Source organism: Canis lupus, chromosome 7, assembly GCF_011100685.1.
Source record: "Canis lupus familiaris isolate Mischka breed German Shepherd chromosome 7, alternate assembly UU_Cfam_GSD_1.0, whole genome shotgun sequence".
In the NCBI taxonomy this organism is placed as follows: Eukaryota; Metazoa; Chordata; class Mammalia; order Carnivora; family Canidae; genus Canis; species Canis lupus.
The window spans coordinates 885,597-902,004 of NC_049228.1; the positions used below are offsets into that span (position 1 = coordinate 885,597).

The window sequence follows — 16,408 nt, forward strand, 5'->3', positions numbered from 1 at the left end:
GTTGAGAAACAGTTTCAGGGGAAGCAGGAAGGAGGATAAACGGAGGGGGAGGCCCAGGCTGCCTCCTGCGGGAAGAAACTCCCACGGGAGCGGCTCCGGGTGCTGACAAGCACGTCAAAGCCAGCTGGCCACACAAGGCTAGACGTCTCGTCGTGGGTTACAGGACTCGGAGTAGAAAGAGCTTGGGCCTCCGTGGGCCCAGCGGGTCCCCTTGAACCAGTCGCCCTGCTTTGCTTGTCTGGTCCCCACCTGCGCACCCGGGACGCCCGGCACATGGGACTGCTCCGTCCACCGGGCCCAGAGCCCGCCCGCTGCACACGTTCAGGTGACGCCCGTTCCTCCTCCCTCCTCCCTGCACTACACACCAGACACCGGAACCCACACGCGTATTCATCAGACGCTGCAACCGCAGCGGACACACACGTTGGTCTCTTTACGCATCACAGCAATAAAGGAGGATTAAGATAATTAATTAGGCTTCCGCTTACACTTTTATTCTCAAGGCTAATATTTGTGTTGATTATCAGATCACAGATAAGAGCACCGGGAGGAATGCGGGTGAGCCCAGATCCCCACCGAGAAACACAAAACACAGCCGGTTCTGATTGTAAACTCGTGTCTTTATCTCCCGAAGGCCTGTAACGAGGGCAGGCAACAGATCCCTGACTCCACTGCTCCTCCGACCTGCAGCCGAGCCTCTCTCCACCGGACTCGGCTGGGCCAGATGACTGGGCAGAGCCGGGAACCCGCGGACTATGACTCACAGCATTGTTCTACCTTCTGAACAACCCGCACGGAAGGCCACCCATTAATAAATGCAGCAATTAGTACAATTGCCCTCTGCTTCCCTCCAGAGGCACAGACATGCCCTCCCTCCACCCACGCTTGCTTCCCTGCCAGGAGATGCAAACAACATCCCAGGTGACAGCAGCCCCAGCGGCCATGAAAGCCGCCGGCCTGCCTGCCCTAACATGCACCGGGGTCCGAGAAGCCCGGGCCCGGGACGAAGGAGGACAGGCCATCTGCTCCCTCGCAGGACTCGCCTGGAGATCCTGGCGGGAGGGGGGTCCCGCTTCTGCTCGAATCATGCAAACAGCAGGGCTCCCCGACTCCGCTGGGCGTAAAGGGCACCACCGTCGGGCTACTCGACAGATGAAGGAACCCCTGCCCACCTGAGCGGAGCCCCCTTTGCTTCCTCCCAGGGCCCAAGGCCTGTCGGCTGGAGGACTGTGACACACGTGGAGCTGTCTTCCGAAGACGGGCATCGTCTTCCACCCACGGCTTCTCCCACATTCTTTGAAGGTGTAGACGGGGCGTGTGGACACTTCATGTTCTCACCGGGACCCCGGCTGATAGACGCGGGCAGACCCTTGGGAGCACCTCCCCACCCAGACGCCTTGGGCCCGTCAATGCTGGAACCTGAAGACCCTGGTCGGAGCAGAATGCTGCCCGAGGATTTGTCCTAGTGACTTCCACTCACTGGTCTAACGTCAGGGTCCTGAGCTTATGGGAAAGGGACTTTGCCCCCAGGCAAGGCGAAGGGACCTCCCCGGGGGTTCAGTCCACGTCCAGGGCTTCCGTTTCCCCATCTGTACGAGGGAAGGTCTGGGCTGGAGACTCTGCACGCGCTAAATACGGGTGAACTGAGCTGGGATGAGCCTCAGAGGCTGGACAGTCCGATGCTGCCTCAGTGTAGGTGGAGGAACTGGAGCCCAGAGAGGAACAGGGACCTGCCAGGGGCCGTACACCCATTCATTTGTTCAACAAATATTTATTGAGTACCTTCCCCGTGCCAGGCCCTGTGTCAGGTGCCACAGAAACTCATGGAGAGGCGGGGGACAGACAACCAGCAAACGGCCAAATCCAACGAACAAATCGGTATCAGACTGATGAGTGCCATAGAGAAGACTAAGTAGGAAAAGGAGACGGAGAAGAAGTGTTGCAAAGTGGTGATCAGTGAGGACCTTGCTCAAAAAGGTGACATGTGGGCAGAGTCCTGGAGGAGGTGGAGAACTGCAGAAAGAACATTCCAGACAAAGGGAACAGTCAGGGCAAAGGCCCCGAGGCAGGAGCACTTCTATCCGGTGTATCAAAGGAAGCCCCTATGCCTGGAGTAGACGGAGGTAGGAGTGAGACCAGAGAGGTAGCAGGTGTCACCTCACCTGAGACCTTGCAGAACTTGTAGGCTTCTTTCCAGAACTTTGTAGAACTTTGTCTTCTCTCCAGAGTATGATCAGGGAACCACTGGAGAGTTTTGAATAGAAGAGGATCGTGATCTAAAAGACTAGATCTAGGGGATCCCCGGGTGGCTCAGCGGTTGAGCATCTGCCTTTGGCCCAGGTGTGATGCTGGAGACCCAGGATCGAGTCCCACATCGGGCCCCTTGCATGGAGCATGCTTCTCCCTCTGCCTGTGCCTCTGCCTCCCTCTCTGTATCTATCATGAATAAATAAATAAATAAAATCTTTAAAAAATAAAAAAATAAAAGACTAGATCTAAAAGAGTCCCTCTAGCTATTGTGTTGAAAACAGATGTAAAATGACAAGGACAAAGGCAGAGTGACCGGGTGAGGGGAGGCTGTTGGCTTGGGCCGGCCTGGGGGCAGCCGGGGGTGAGAGGTAGTCGGGTTCTGGGGCGCCAGGGCGATGAGGCCCAAATGCCGGCAACACTACACTAGTAAGAGGTCAAAAAGAGCTCGGGACTCCTGATCCAGAGGCCCTTCGACTCTGTGAAGGCAAGGGCTACATTTAAACGTGCCCCCAGCACTCAGAGTGATGGCCGGGCACGTTCTAGAAGCTCACTAACTGGAGCCTTGTGCAATGAGAAAATCTAAAGAAACAGAAAAGAGAGTGGTGATGTTGTCTCTTTTTTTTTTTTTAAGATTTTATTTATTTATGAGAGACAGAGAGAGAGAGAGAGACAGAGAGAGAGACAGGCAGAGGGAGAAGCAGGCTCCATGCAGGAGCCCGATGCAGGACTCGATTCCGGGACCCCGGGGTCACGCCCTGGGCCAGGGGCAGATGCTCAACCGCTGAGCCACCTGGGCTGCCCTGTTTCTTTTTTTTTTTTTTTTCATAAAAAATGTTATTTATTTGAGGAGGGGAGGAGAACAGGGGAGAGACAGAGGGAGAGCGAGAATCCCAAGCAGACTCCGCACTGAGCACAGAGCCCGACGTGGGGCTGGATCTCCCCACCCCGAGGTCAGGACCTGAGCTGAATCAACAGTGAGAGGCTTGCCCGACTGAGCCCCCCAGGCGCCCCGGTAATCATGGATTCTTACCACCTCCTCCTTCCCGCAGATCCCAGGGCCGGACCCGAACCCCACCAGAGACCCTGCTGCCAGTGGTTCCCGGGGGGACCCAGCCGTGCCCAGCTCCCCCCACCTGCCTTGCTCCACCTGCTGTCCCCCCTCCAGGGCAGACCCACTGGCCAGGGTGCCCGTGGGAGCAGCGGAAGTTCAGGGCAGAGGCCTTGGCCCCGATGCCAGCAGAGGAGGAAAGGGCAGCAGTGACAAGAATGGTGACCTCGGCCACCCCGAGCACCAGGGCGATGGCAGAGGGAACGCTGTACCGGGAAGAACTATTAATAACTCGTCAAGACAAACTCACTGGGCAGCTCGATTTTCTGCCTGCGAGAAGTCATTAGTGGTTCTGCGGGGAAAGCCAGAAAAAAAGTTTTATATGGAACAATAAATTCCTCTACGAGCCACAAAACCCCACAAATTTGCAGCTAATAAACCCACAAATGTAAGCCGATTAAGAGCTGGCAAGGAAAGAGTTCCCTGGTTCTTACAGGGTGAGCCCTGGGAGTCAGGGTGGCCTGACTGGCCGCAGCTGGGCCAGAGGCAGAGAACCTTGGGTTCTAGTCGGGCTCCTAGTGCCTTCAGTGACCTTGAGCAATCAACGGCTCCCTCCTCGGTTTCCTCACTTGTAACGCAAGGATGCACGATCCCTGCCTTGTTTCCCTCACCAAGTGGTCATGGGGCAGGCGGGGATGGGCTAAGGGAGCTCTGAGGGGCAACAGCCTTTTGAACACTGTTCTTGAGTCTCGTCACCGCAGGAATCATCAGGGGGATGATCGGCACTCGCCTTAGGATTAGAAAGAAAGTTGGCGACATTCATCCGATCCCGTCTGCCCCGCCGACAGCGCCCGGCCTCAGGGGCAGCTGCAGTGGGTCGACCCCAATGATATGCCCAAAGCCCGAGCCCTGGCACCTGGGAACATGACCTTATTTTATTTAGCAAGAGGGCCTTCGCAGATGTAAGGAAGTTACGGATCCTGAGGTGCGATCATCCTGGATCAGCAGGATGGCCCTGAATCCAATGACAAGTGTCCTTAAGAGAGGAGACCAGGAGGAGGCCATGCAAAGCCACGGCAGCGTCCGTGGGCGGGGGTGGGGGTGCATCTAGGAGCCGCGGAGCGCCGAGCTCACCAGCAGCCCCCGAAGCTGAGAGGGGCATGGAACAGATCCTGCCTCCAACCTCCAGAAGGAACCAACCCGCCAGCACCTGTGCTTGGGACGCCTGGCCGCCGCCCAGGACTGTGGGGAAACACATTTCTGGTGCTTGTGTTTTTTTTTAAGCTACAAACTCTGGCGATTTGTTACGGCAGCCACACCCCGACTCCCTGGGGGCTCCTATCTGCCCTAGAGAGGGGACGGTCACGTCACCCACCGCTGCGAGATGGCACCTCTGGGCATCACCCTCTCTGCCACCTCATGACGCGGTTCCAAAGGAAGAGGAGGAGGAGAGAGGGAGGGAGGAAGACAGGAAGGAAAGAAGAAAGGACAGACAGAAAGGTTATTTAATTAACCAGTTCAGCGGGGCCGGGGGGCGGGGGCACATCGCTCTCCAGCACTAAGGGGGAGGACTAGGACACAAAGCCAACACCGCCTCAGCGCCCACAGTGCTCCAGGCTGCAAACGCCGTGGCAGGAGTCAGAAAACAGCATCCCCGTCTCCTCTGGTGGAAGCCGAGGCTCTCGAGAGGCCGGTGACTCGCACGGGTCACATGCCGGCGGCAGAGCCGGGCAGGGAAGCAGGTGCGCCGATGCAAGGCCAGCCCGAGCTCCACCCTGGGATGCCCCTGAGCCCCGGAGGAGCCTCCCGTGGACACCTGCCTGGTTTTCTGTCCCGGCCACAGGCGGACAGTCCGGCCCAGGACCCAGAGGTGGCCAGATGCTCTCAGGACCAAGTCGGAGCAAAATCTGCGGGTGTGGGTGGGTCCAGTGACCTGGGACGCAGGAACCCGCTGCAGCCACGGCTGCCGTGGGAGCACTGACATCCTGCAGGAGCAGACCCCGGGACACCTGGCACCGGAGGGGGTCTACACGCAGCGCACGGCCCCATATTATTAGAGCAGAATTCCGTACGTGTCTGCTTTGGCCTCCTCTCCTCCCAGACCTCAGGGCCACGCTGGTCCCGATTCGTGCAGGGAGCTGGAGCCGGGAGGTCGCTGTTGCCGCCGGGAGCCCAGGCCCCGCTCCACAGGGGAAAGCTCCAGCCAGCTCCGGGGCCCCAACAGGGCCTGACGTGCTTAGTGAGGTCATATGGGGCCCAGATATCATGGCCCGGGCAGGAGGGCGGCGAGGCGCAGTTGTCCCCAGATCCATCCTAGGCCCTAGGCTCCGAGTTCTTCCTAGGACACAGACACCAAACCCCCAGTTCCAGGGAGCAGGGCGGGCCCTGTGGGTTATAATTGCACTTGCTCGGCGGGGTTAATCTGCTTATTTATTTAGCACCGACTTTATGGGCAGATGCAGCTAGGGGCTCAGGGGCCACGACCCGACAGCAGCTGACTAGCATCCCGCGGCTGCTAAGGCCTCGAGGGCCTGGTGTCAGGTCCCTGGGACCCCCCGGGAGAGTCTTCCCAGAATCGTTCCCGGTCGTGTTTCTCTTATTTCCCAACCTGGGAAGTCCTGTAGCTAATCTGACCCCACAGGAGCTGGGGCTAACCGGAGCGAGGTATCAGCAGACGGGAGGTTTGGATTCTGGTGGTTTTCCGTCGCTTACAAACTACAGAAATTTGGGCAGCTCGTCCCGAATCTCTGGACCTGGTCTGGTCTGGAAAGTGGAGGAAACGGTATTCCAGGGGCTTGGGGCTGGCTCGTACGGATCCTGAAGCTCCCAGTGGTGGAGGGACTTCCTCATTGTGGGGCTGAAGAAGCTGCGGATGCAGGTCAGACACCTGCCCGCCCCCGGCTCGGGCTTCTCGGCAAGGCCTGGGATGATGGTGAAGGCATCAGGGAATGAGGGAGCTCCCCGAGCCTCTCCCTGCGACCTCCCCGCGGCGCAGCGACGCTTGTCCTCCCGCTGCTCGGCTCAGCAGCACCCAGGCCCTGCCTGCCCCAATCACCGGGGTTTGCTTGGCCTTTCAGAGTAAAGGAGAACCAGGTGCCCTGTGTTGCCTCCCGTGTGCTCATGGAGGGGAGCCTGCTTGCCCGCTGCGCTGCCGGCAGAGGTGCCACCCGGGAGGGTCCCAAGCGGCCCGGCCTCCAGAGCAGAGGGCGAGCGAGGAGGTGCTGCCACGCTGTGTACGTCCGGGTACCGCGGGCTGGGGGGCTGCGGGCTGGGGTCCCGCGGGCGGGGGGCCTCCCCTGCTGCGCGGCCCGGTGGGTGAGCGCAGGCCCGTACCTGGCCGTCCTCCCCGGGGAAGGGCCGTGCGCTCTGCCTCCCAGAGAAGCCTGCAAGCGGAGCCAAACCGCAGCCTGGGCCGGGGTGGGGGGGCTTGATCTTCCCCTGCTGTGGAGATGAGAGGCCCAAGCGCAGAGATTTACGGCCCGAGGGAGAGACACCCTTCCAGGGAAGCCGCTCACATGAAAAGCTCCAAAGTAATAACCGAGGCTGCAAAGTGTGCCAATTATGCAACAATTAAAAGGTCTGACAATCTTTCTTTCTCCTTTTATTCTCCCGGCCACTCCTCCCCTTCCCACATCTGGCTGCCCCTGCAGGCTCCCCTGGCAAATGCTGGGGGAGAGGATAAAGAACACACTTTTCCCCTTTTTAATTGGAGATCAAAAGTGGGAAGGAGAGCTTGTCCCTCAGGGTGGGGAGGGAAGGGGTGAGGCTCTTGGAGGAGGGGAGGGGACGGAGGAGACAAGAGCGGGTGCGGGGCGGGCTCTGACCCCGGATCTGGCCCCGTAGGAGCCTCGCATGTAGCCCACATGTCAACCCCGTGAAGCGTGGGGGATCAGTGGGATCAGTGGCCTTTGTCGCAGGCCAGGAAGCCAAGGCTCACGAAGGAGCTGCGTGGACAGAGCTCCCGCAGCGGGCGGACCAGCTGTGCCGCCCGGGGCCTCCGCAGGGCGAGGGCAGCATGTGTCTGCGGTGCCAGGCTGGAGCCCCCGCCCCCCCCCCCCCCCCCCCGCCTCGCCTTTCCCACCGGCACCGTGGGCGCGGGCCGGCCTCGTGCGGGGAGCCAAGCCCTGCAGTGAAAGGTTCGGCGGACCCCACGGTGGGGTGCTCTGGGAGGCGGCCAGCTCCCGCCCAGCTGAACGCCCAGCGCGGCGATCCAGCGGCTCGATGAGATGAGAAAGAATTCGCGGTGTGCCCCAAGAGGGAGGGAATAGCCGCTAGGTGGCTTTTTAGGGGTGCCAGCATACGGCCGGCCCACGTGCCCCCTCCCCGCCCCCCCCTCCGGGGGCGCCTCCCGCCTGCCCATGCCCAGGGCTCCAGGCACCCCCAGACTTCTGCGGCTCCTGAGGGCGGGGGGCGGGGGCAGCTCCCAGCCCTTCCCCACTGGACTCCAAACACCCAGCACAGAGCCGGCCCCCAGTTCACATTCTGCTCAGATACCTGGGGACAGCGGGGCACCAAGCTAGGAACGTCCTGTCCGATTGTCGGGTGGCACGTCCTACCTCTGCTCTGCCCCAACCGAGGGGTAACCGGGTGACTGCGCCCCTTCCCTGCACCTCAGGATGCTCGCATGTTGGCGGAACAGGCTGGAGAGTCCGGCTCTCACTGCCCAGCCGTCCATGACGATGGGAGAAGACGGGGCCGGCTCCCAGCTCTCCCGACTCCAGGCTGGGGCACCTCCTCCCACGCCCGCCCCCAGGGCACTCGGTCAGAGCTGGGCCCAGCCTCACCCACGACAGCTGCCCGGCTCCGGGTCCCGACCACAGGAGAGGAACGGAGCGTGGTCTCCGCCTCGCCCGCCCCTTCCCTCCGAAACCATGAGCGCAGCCAGCCCAGGCCTCCTGGGCTATGTTTGCCAAACGGTTTTCCCCAAACCACTGCCTCCCGGCTCGTAGCTTGTCTCCCAGCTCTTTCTCCCCGGCTGCCCCGGGTCCCGGAAAAGCCCTCACGTTGGGAGCTCAGGCGTCAGGTGCGGAGGGAGGAGGCGGCGGAGGGGAGGCAGGAGGTGCCGCGGCTGCGCCCCTGACGCCGGGAGCCCTGCCCCAACCTCAGTGACTCATCCTGGGTGACCTGGGCCGGGTCTCCCGGCGCTGGGGGCTGCCCCAGGTGGTCCTGGCAGCCGGCTCCCTCGTGGGGACGGCGGGACCCCAGCTGGCAAGGCCACATGCTCAGAGAGCCCAGCCGGTTGTTTGCTCAAATGGGGCCCACTCAGCCCACTCTGCGGGGGCTGGCGGCCCTCCAGAGGAAATGATGGGAGGGTTTGGGTGCATTCTGACCTTAACTGAATTCCAAGATGATGATGTGTGAATAATATGGCTTTTCGAGAGTCAACAACTTGGGTGCTTTTTATAGTCGGGCCGGAGCACCGAACGGGCCGCCTCCCCATTAACCACTTAGCTTGTTGGACCAACTGGCCCACCGTGCCGGCCCGGCTCCGTGGCATCACCCTCCCTGTGTCAGCAGCCACCCTTAAACGGATGTCAAAGCGGCCACCAAGTCGGCTCCAGCCGCACCCCAAGCCTTCCATTCCCCAGGCTCAATAGCATTCTTCTGGCTCTCCCACCTAAAATGTTCATTATTTCGGTGGTCTCGGCGGGCTGGGGTCCTAGGTTCCCCCTCTCTGGGCCACCCTCGACTCCCGGAGGGCACACTGCCCCCACCTGAAGGAAGAAGGAATGCCCCCAGAGTGACATCCTAGAGGGTGCCAGGGAGGGCCCCGTGGGTGAGCAGGCCCCGAGCTGGAGCCCAGCACCCCAGCCCCACCCGCCTCTCCCTGTGCCAGCCACCCCTCCTGCCTCCAGGCATCCAGGCTTTCCTCCCCAGGACGGCCCTCCCACCAACCCAGCACTCACAGCGTCTCCAGATTGTGCAGCCCCTCGAAGCTGTGGGTCCCCAGATGCTGGATGCGGTTGTTATGAAGATGCCTGTGTGGGAAGCAGAGGCACGTCAGAATGGGTGCCCGCAGCATCGGGCCCGGGCCGCGGGGTGGGGGTGGGCTGGCGAGCAGACAGCGGCTTGAGGAGGAAGGTGGGGGCAGAAGCACGGACGGAGTGACCCCGGGGGTGGAGGATCCAGCCCTGGTCCAGCCCTCCGTCTCCGGGGACGAAGCGACCGGCCAGGGTGGACCTCCGCAGTGACGATCTCCAAGGCCGCAGCGGCCACGGGCTCCGTGGTTTTGCCTTCCTGTTGAAGGGAAACGCGAGAGGCATGCCCAAGGCCGAGGCCGGGGTCTCGGAGAGAGGCCTGATGTCGGGGGGCTCCGGTCTGAGGCTTCCTCTCCGGTCCTGCTCCCCAGGACCCAGCCGCCTGACTCAGTGGCCAGACACGCGGTGGGAGCCAGCAGCAAACCGCCACAGACAACATATAATTAAAGGCTGAGCTTTCCGTCATAGCCGGAGAGGCTGTGGACGGGCTCGGAGATGGGCGCCAGGGGCTGGGGGCCGGGGAGTCGGGGCCGGCTGTGCAGAGGCGCTGGTGCAGCCCGGCCGGCAGGTGGGCCACCTGGACCGGTGTTCAGGCAGGGGGTCGGGGCGTGAAGGGGGGGACGGGGAGACTGGAAGAGATTTCCAAGGTAAACAGCTGGCCAAAACCAAGTGACAATGTCCTTCTCCCAATTCCTAGCGAAATGGGCAAGAACAGCCCAAACGAGACCCCTGCCTGCAGCCCAAGCGTTACACGTAGCAGCAAAGCACGGACAGACGTGAGTACGCGGCGCACACTGGGGCCCGAGGAAGAGCTCCGGCCCCCCGAGTGGCCCCACTTTCCTGGGACCCCACCTGGCAAGAAAAGGAAATCCTGAGCATTTCCCCCCAAACCCAAGTCTAGAGGGAAGCAGCCCCGTGGACAAGGTTTGCTTCCCCTCCCCGTGTCTGGCTTCCAGAGGAAACAGGTGAACCGGGGAGTAAAGTCAAGGCTCCGAGCTCCTCCGGACTCCAGGAAATGCCTGGAAGCCCCAGGGACCCCCTGGGGGACGGAGGGAGCTCACACTCTGAGTCTGCAGGGAGCAGAGCCCGGCTGCTCTGGGCACCCCCAGGAGCAGGCTCCCCCCAGGAGTGCAGCCCCATCCCCTACCCCCTCCAGGGCCCGGAAAGCAGATGCAACCTCATTTTCCCCCAGTGCTAGCCCGCCAACCACGGGAGGGTGGGGGGCCACGGTGGCACAGCCGGACCTAGCAGACAGCCGTGCACACATCAGCCCGAGCAAGGGGCCTCGTGGCAGTGATGGGTGCACCGGGGGGAAGGGAGGGTGCAAAGGCCGGTGAGGTTCCGCGCCAAGAAAACAGACCAACCACGGGAGGAAGGACAGAAGGGCGCGTACACGGCGGCCTCTCCTGCTACAAGGTGAGCTCGGAAAAAACCCAGTATTTCCAAGATGAAATTTTAAGAACGAAAGAGAAAATGGCATCGCAGGCAACAAGAGCATGCCGAGGACCAAAGCCACATCATCAAAGGACTAGTCAGGAAGCCTGAGCCAAGGAACAAGGGTCCATGGAATGGAACCGGCGCCGGAGAAGCAGCTTCAGATCATCTCGTGGACGTGGCTAAACCAGACGAGGGGTCCGAGTGGGAGCACAGAGGTGGAGCAGGCGCTGAGGCAGTGCCCGGGCCCCACGAGCCGCCGAGGAGCCCGGCACCAGCTGCGGCCGAGCAGAACCCAAGGCGGACGCGGGGTCTCCAGAGCAGAGGGCTCTCCCACCTGCGGCCCGCAGGCTCCCGCCGTCCACACCACGGCGCGTCCTGCTTGAGCCACTGAAGTCCCGGAGTCAGGAAGCCTCCTCGGGCACAGAAGGCAAATCCCGTGCAAGGGGAAGAAACGATGCAACACCCAAGATGTTCACGTGCCAGAGACGGGAAGGCCCCGTCCGACACGCGTGGGCAGGGATGGGGCTCTGCGCCCCCGGCCGCTGGGGACAGGCCCGTCCCACAGGACACGCGGTACCCCGCCCACAGGGACGAACCGGCCCCTCCGCCAGGGCTCTGGATTTGCCCGCTGCCTCCTCACCTGCACCTGCCCGCCTCCTGTTGAAGCCTCATTTCCACGTTCCAGCCCTTTCCACCTCCCCTGGCAGCTCTGGTCTGCGCCACCCAGGCCTCCTGAATATCCAGCTCTGGGGGTCCCACCCCCCCCCCCCGAACTGCTCGTCCACCCGGCATCCTGGGCACCTCTAGCAGCCCAGCCTGGAGCGGGGGTTGAATGGTCGGGATGAAGAGAGAAGCTGGCACAAGGGACGCCCCTGCTCCTCGATGCCATCCCAGAGAAGCCCTCGCCCGGCGCCCTCGTCTACCTACTCCTGTGCGTCGCGGGTTCCTCCCTCCTGCCACAGCCTGTCAGCCTCCTGGACCACGTCCCGCAGTCCCTGGCCTGCGTCCCCAGCCCCCTCTCCCTTCTCAGGTCCCGGTGGGCGGGGGCAGGGCCAAGGGGTGAGGTTTCTGGCCTTGCCCCCCACAAAGGGACCAGCTCCCTTCAGCGGGGCTCCTGCACCACTAGGTTTCTTTTCCTTAGTCCCTCGCCCCTCCGTTTGCCGGGTGAGGCCTCCCCCTCAGACCCACAGCGCGCCTAGCATCCCATTCCCCGGTTCCCACCCAGACGCAGGACTCGTTCTTGATTCTCCTTCCTTCTGCTCTTCCACCCCCTGAAAATCTCTAGGTCAGACTTATCCTTCCTTCAGAACACCCCGGAAGTCACGTCTTTCCTCCCATTCTTCCTACCACCGCCTTAGACCAGACGTCGGCTGAGGGCCGAGAGCCTCCCACCTGTCCCTCTGTTCCCACCCATCTTCCCGTTAGCCTCCCTGAAATACCCCTGCTCCTCTCTACCCAAAAGCCATGGAGCTCCCCTTCCCCGCTGACGGACAGAAGCCAAACTCCCGGCCCTGACGCTGTGACCCTCCAACCCACCTGCCCAGCCTGTTCTCCCACGTTCTGCAAGAGGATCCCGCGCTCCCACCAGACTGGCCTGTTCGCTGCCACCAAACAGCCGGACTTGCCCCTCGGTGTCCGCGTCCTCGTGACACTGCTTGGAGCAACCGTCATTGTCTTCACCTGTCTGGTTCTTCATCGTCTGCCCAGGCCCAGGCCCCACCTTCCCCATGAAGCCTTCCTACAGCCCCTGACTTGCTCCAGCCACCACTGCACGGATCCGTCACCATCACCAGCTATCCTGGCATAGGTTACATCCCATCATCAGCTGCCATTTCCCATATTTATTCTGCGGTTTCAACTAGACTGTCAGCCCCTGGAGGGCAGCAGCTGCTCTCATGCTTCCTCGACTCTTCAGCGTCCCACAAAGGGGTTCTAGAAACACCTGCTGCTGCTCAGCTGTCCGGGACCCCTCCTGTGGCCCTCATTTTCCCACTCTTGTCTCCCGTGGACACCTGACCCCATTCCCTCAGGCTGTCACCAAAATGAGAGTTGGTCACCTTGCTCCGTTCACCCTCTATAAACACCCCCGTTGACTCCCAGAAGGAGGGATGGAACGGCCACCCCAATAGAAGGACGTGATCCCTAAGGATGCTCACCTTGGCTGTCCAGTCTCCCAGGGCAAAGAATTAGACAAATTGGTGGCTGAGTTTCCAGCTCTCAGAAGGACCTACGCATCATCCAGAAAAATCAGACCAGATTTCCAAGAGCCGGGCAGGCAAGGTCACCGTTTAGCAGTCACGGACACATATGTTCCCGTAGCAATTAGTGTGTACCCCAAAGCAATTACACGTGACCTCCAAGCCCTTAGTAATTACCCTGCAAACTTACCAATCGTTCAGAGCAATTAGCTGGGAGCTAATTTGCATTCTAAGGTTCTCACTGGGGAGGCAGAGGTAAGGCTGGTCCCCAATTCCTGCCAGGGATACTATCTCCCAGGTAATTACCCTGCTGGGCCTCTGCCGTCTAATTACAAGTGATGGCCTCCCCCGCTCCTCCAAGCCCGGGAAAAGAGACGACTGTATCCTATCCCGGTGCCAAAGCGTAAGACTGCGTCACCTGGGATAGTGACTATAATTGCATAGTGAGAAACGAGTAGCTTAATTCCCATTTTCTGATTAGAGTGTTTTGGCTTCTCGAAGCCCTTCTGCAGCTCTACTGTCATTTGGCCTCATGATAACCCCCATGGGGCCCACAGGGGATGATCATCCTCATTTTAAAAAGGAGAACCTGAGGCCAGAAGGTTCGGTGCCATGTAGAGAAGAGCAAAGCTATCCAGGCTTCCAACCCAACTTTGGGGTAAACATGCAGCCCCAGCAGGACCCGGCCGGGGATGGGGGTGAGGGTGGGTGTAGGGGCGGAGCAGCACTCACAGCACCACAAGGCTGGTGAGGTTCTGGAAGGCGTAGTCAGGGATGTGGCTGATGCGGTTGAGGGCCAGGGTCATGGCTTGCAGGGCAGGGAGGTTGTTGAGGGCCCTGACAGGGATCTCGGTGAGTGCATTGTCGTCCAGCCACAGGTGGCGGAGGGAAGACAGCCCCTCAAAGCTCCTCTCCGGGACCAGGGAGATGAGGTTGGCATCTAGGCGCCTGGTGGAGAGAGGATGGAGAGGATCAATCCAGGGCAAGATGCAGACTGAGGTGTGGGCCTGAGCTGAGCTGGGCCAGCCTGGACCCCAACGGGGCCTTTGGGGTGCCCTAGGACTAAAGCTGCGACTTGGCCACCACTTATCCTATACCACACCTCCCCAAGTTCCCATGATTCGCCTCCATTCCAACCCATAATTCTTGATCCTTTATGCCATGTGTTCCTCTGGATGGCACCAACTCTTCCTCCCAGACCCAGTGTTGAACCCGTGGCCCAGTCCCAGGCTTCTAAATCGATGCCATAGCTCCCCGGCTTTGGGTCGACTCTTCCACTACCACTTCCACTAGCTCCACACTACTCTTCCCAACCCTGTCCGGTTCAAGGCCATATAGTAGGGATGCTCCCACCACTCGTAGAGGGAAATCTCCTCCCTCTGGACCTATCCAAAGAAAATGCCTCCCCCAAACATCCAAGCCACTCCCTGTCACCCAACCCTAGCCCCGCTTGCTCCTGGTCTCTTCAAGGACCGAGTAGTTTGATGAAGCTCCTGCCAAAGTCCTGGGCCTTCTTGCTCAGTTGATCACCCCCATATGCTATGGTTGGAGTCCTTGATGTGCTACTTTTCAGAACAGGTCAACAGATGGTGGTGATCCCATCTGCGAGACACCCAGAGATTCCTGGGTGACGGGAGAACTTGTGATGCCCATTCTAGAAGATTTAGAAGTTTAGCCCGGCAAAATAAGGAGACTGCCCATCTTAGCTTTTTACAGGTGTGTCCCAGCTATGATGTCCTTTATCAATACGTTATTTATTGTCTTCTGAGTCCTGGTCTGGGACTTGAGCTGAAATGGGATCACCCGAGGTAGCTGGTCCCACAGGGAGCAGACAAGCTGGCCTGTGATTATGGACCTACTCCTGAATTTTTCTACTATCTTCAGGGAGATTTTGCCCCTGAGGCATGGGTGTCCCCCACGTCTATGGCACCCAAGTCATTGACACCCAGCCTTTGTCCACAAAGGCCCTAAGACTCCATAACCCTGAACCTAAGGGACATCTGATGTGACTGGAGGTGTGGGGTGGGCGGAAGAAGGTCCAGCAGTGCTGTCTCTTCCCTAAACTATTTCACCAGGGCCCTTCTTGCCACACGTCTTAAGGACCACCAGGAGAAACTCCCTGGCTCACCACTGAGGGGGGGTGAACTGGTCAACGCTGGAACCTTAGCTGGGAGAGCAAACTGATCTGGATCATCCTTTAGGAATTAGCAATTAGGGAAGACCTCCCACCCACTTCAAACCTGACCCGAAAGGACCAAAAACCCTTTGGTGAGTGCTGTCTACTGGCACGGCCTGTCTCTCCAGATACGTCCACCAATGATGGTCACCACACTCTCGATGGTCTGACTGGCTGGAACTTGGTGAGAATGCAGACTCCTGAGCTCCTCCCCAGGATGGTGTAGTTCAGAAGGTCCAGAAAGGGCCTAGGAATCTGGTTTTTTCTTAAGTAGGCTCCACTCCCAGCATGGAGCCCAACTTGGAGCTTGGACTCGCCACCCTGAGATGCAGACCTGAGCCAAGATCAAGAGTTGGACGCTAAACCAACGAGCCACCCAAGCGCCCCTGCGACTCTGTTCGAAAGAACACCCCAGATGTTTCCGTACGCAGACAGGTTTGGGAAGTACTGGGTAAACATCAGCTATGAAGAAGACAATGTCCCTGCCCACAAAGTCATGGGCAGAGCTGGCGGGGGAAGCACGGGGCGTGGGCATCCAGGAGGCCCTCCAGGAGAAGACCTGGTGGCTGAGGAGGACCTGGCCGGGGAGGACATGGGGAAACGGATTCCAAGCAGAGGGAAGGCCTGTGGGACGCCCAGGGTGCAGCCCTGTGGGGGGCTGGAAGCTCTGGGGGGAGGGGAAGCAGGGGAGGAAAGTGTAAGGTGGAGCCAGCAGGCAGGTGGAGCCAGAGCCCCAGGGCCTGAGAGCAAAGCTGTTCCCGGGACAGGACGGGAGCCGCTGAAGGGCGCTGAGGAAGAAGCAGCTGGATTTCTTCAGACCCTGCTGGTAAAGAGGACCAGGCGGGAGGCAGGAAGGTCGGCGGAGAGCTGCTTCACACGCCTCTCTGCAGACGGGGCAGCCCTAGGCAGAGAGGCTTGAGGCGTGCGTCTGGCCACTCTGGTGTCCCGTCCCCGGGAACGACCTGCTCCGAGCAGTGACTCCTGTTGCTCCTGCCCTGGGATGGACCGGGTGGCTTGGCAGGCTCCCTGGCACAAGAAAGTCATCCAGCAGTTCCGGGAGTCTCCTAGCATCCCATAAGAATGCCGCTGCCCCACCTCCTTCCTCCCAGCCGGGGCAGCGTCTGGGCCTCAGAGACCGCAGACAGACAACTGAGCCCCACGTCTGACTTCGAGCCACGGGCAACGTGCCCTTGAGACGGCCCGAGGCAAAGCCGGTGTGCAGACAAGTGGGGGGTGCACAGTGGGGTGTCATAGCCAAGGCCTCGGGGCAGGAGAACACGAGGCAGCGTGGGCGGGAGAGGTGGGCCCGGATCTCAGACAT

The 16,408-nt window shown here is 60.5% G+C and overlaps 1 protein-coding gene across 4 annotated transcripts in view; it reads right to left on the bottom strand.

Moving 5' to 3' along the window:
• LGR6 (leucine rich repeat containing G protein-coupled receptor 6) overlaps positions 1–16,408 on the bottom strand; it is a 105,764-nt gene that overhangs the window by 25,113 nt on the left and 64,243 nt on the right. For all 4 annotated transcript variants that reach the window (XM_038541878.1, XM_038541879.1, XM_038541881.1 and 1 more), the window contains 2 exons: positions 13,644–13,859; positions 9,205–9,276 (listed from right to left, as the gene is read on the bottom strand). In XM_038541878.1, coding sequence (XP_038397806.1) covers positions 9,205–9,276; positions 13,644–13,859 — 288 coding nt within the window. The remainder of the gene's footprint in view (positions 1–9,204; positions 9,277–13,643; positions 13,860–16,408) is intronic.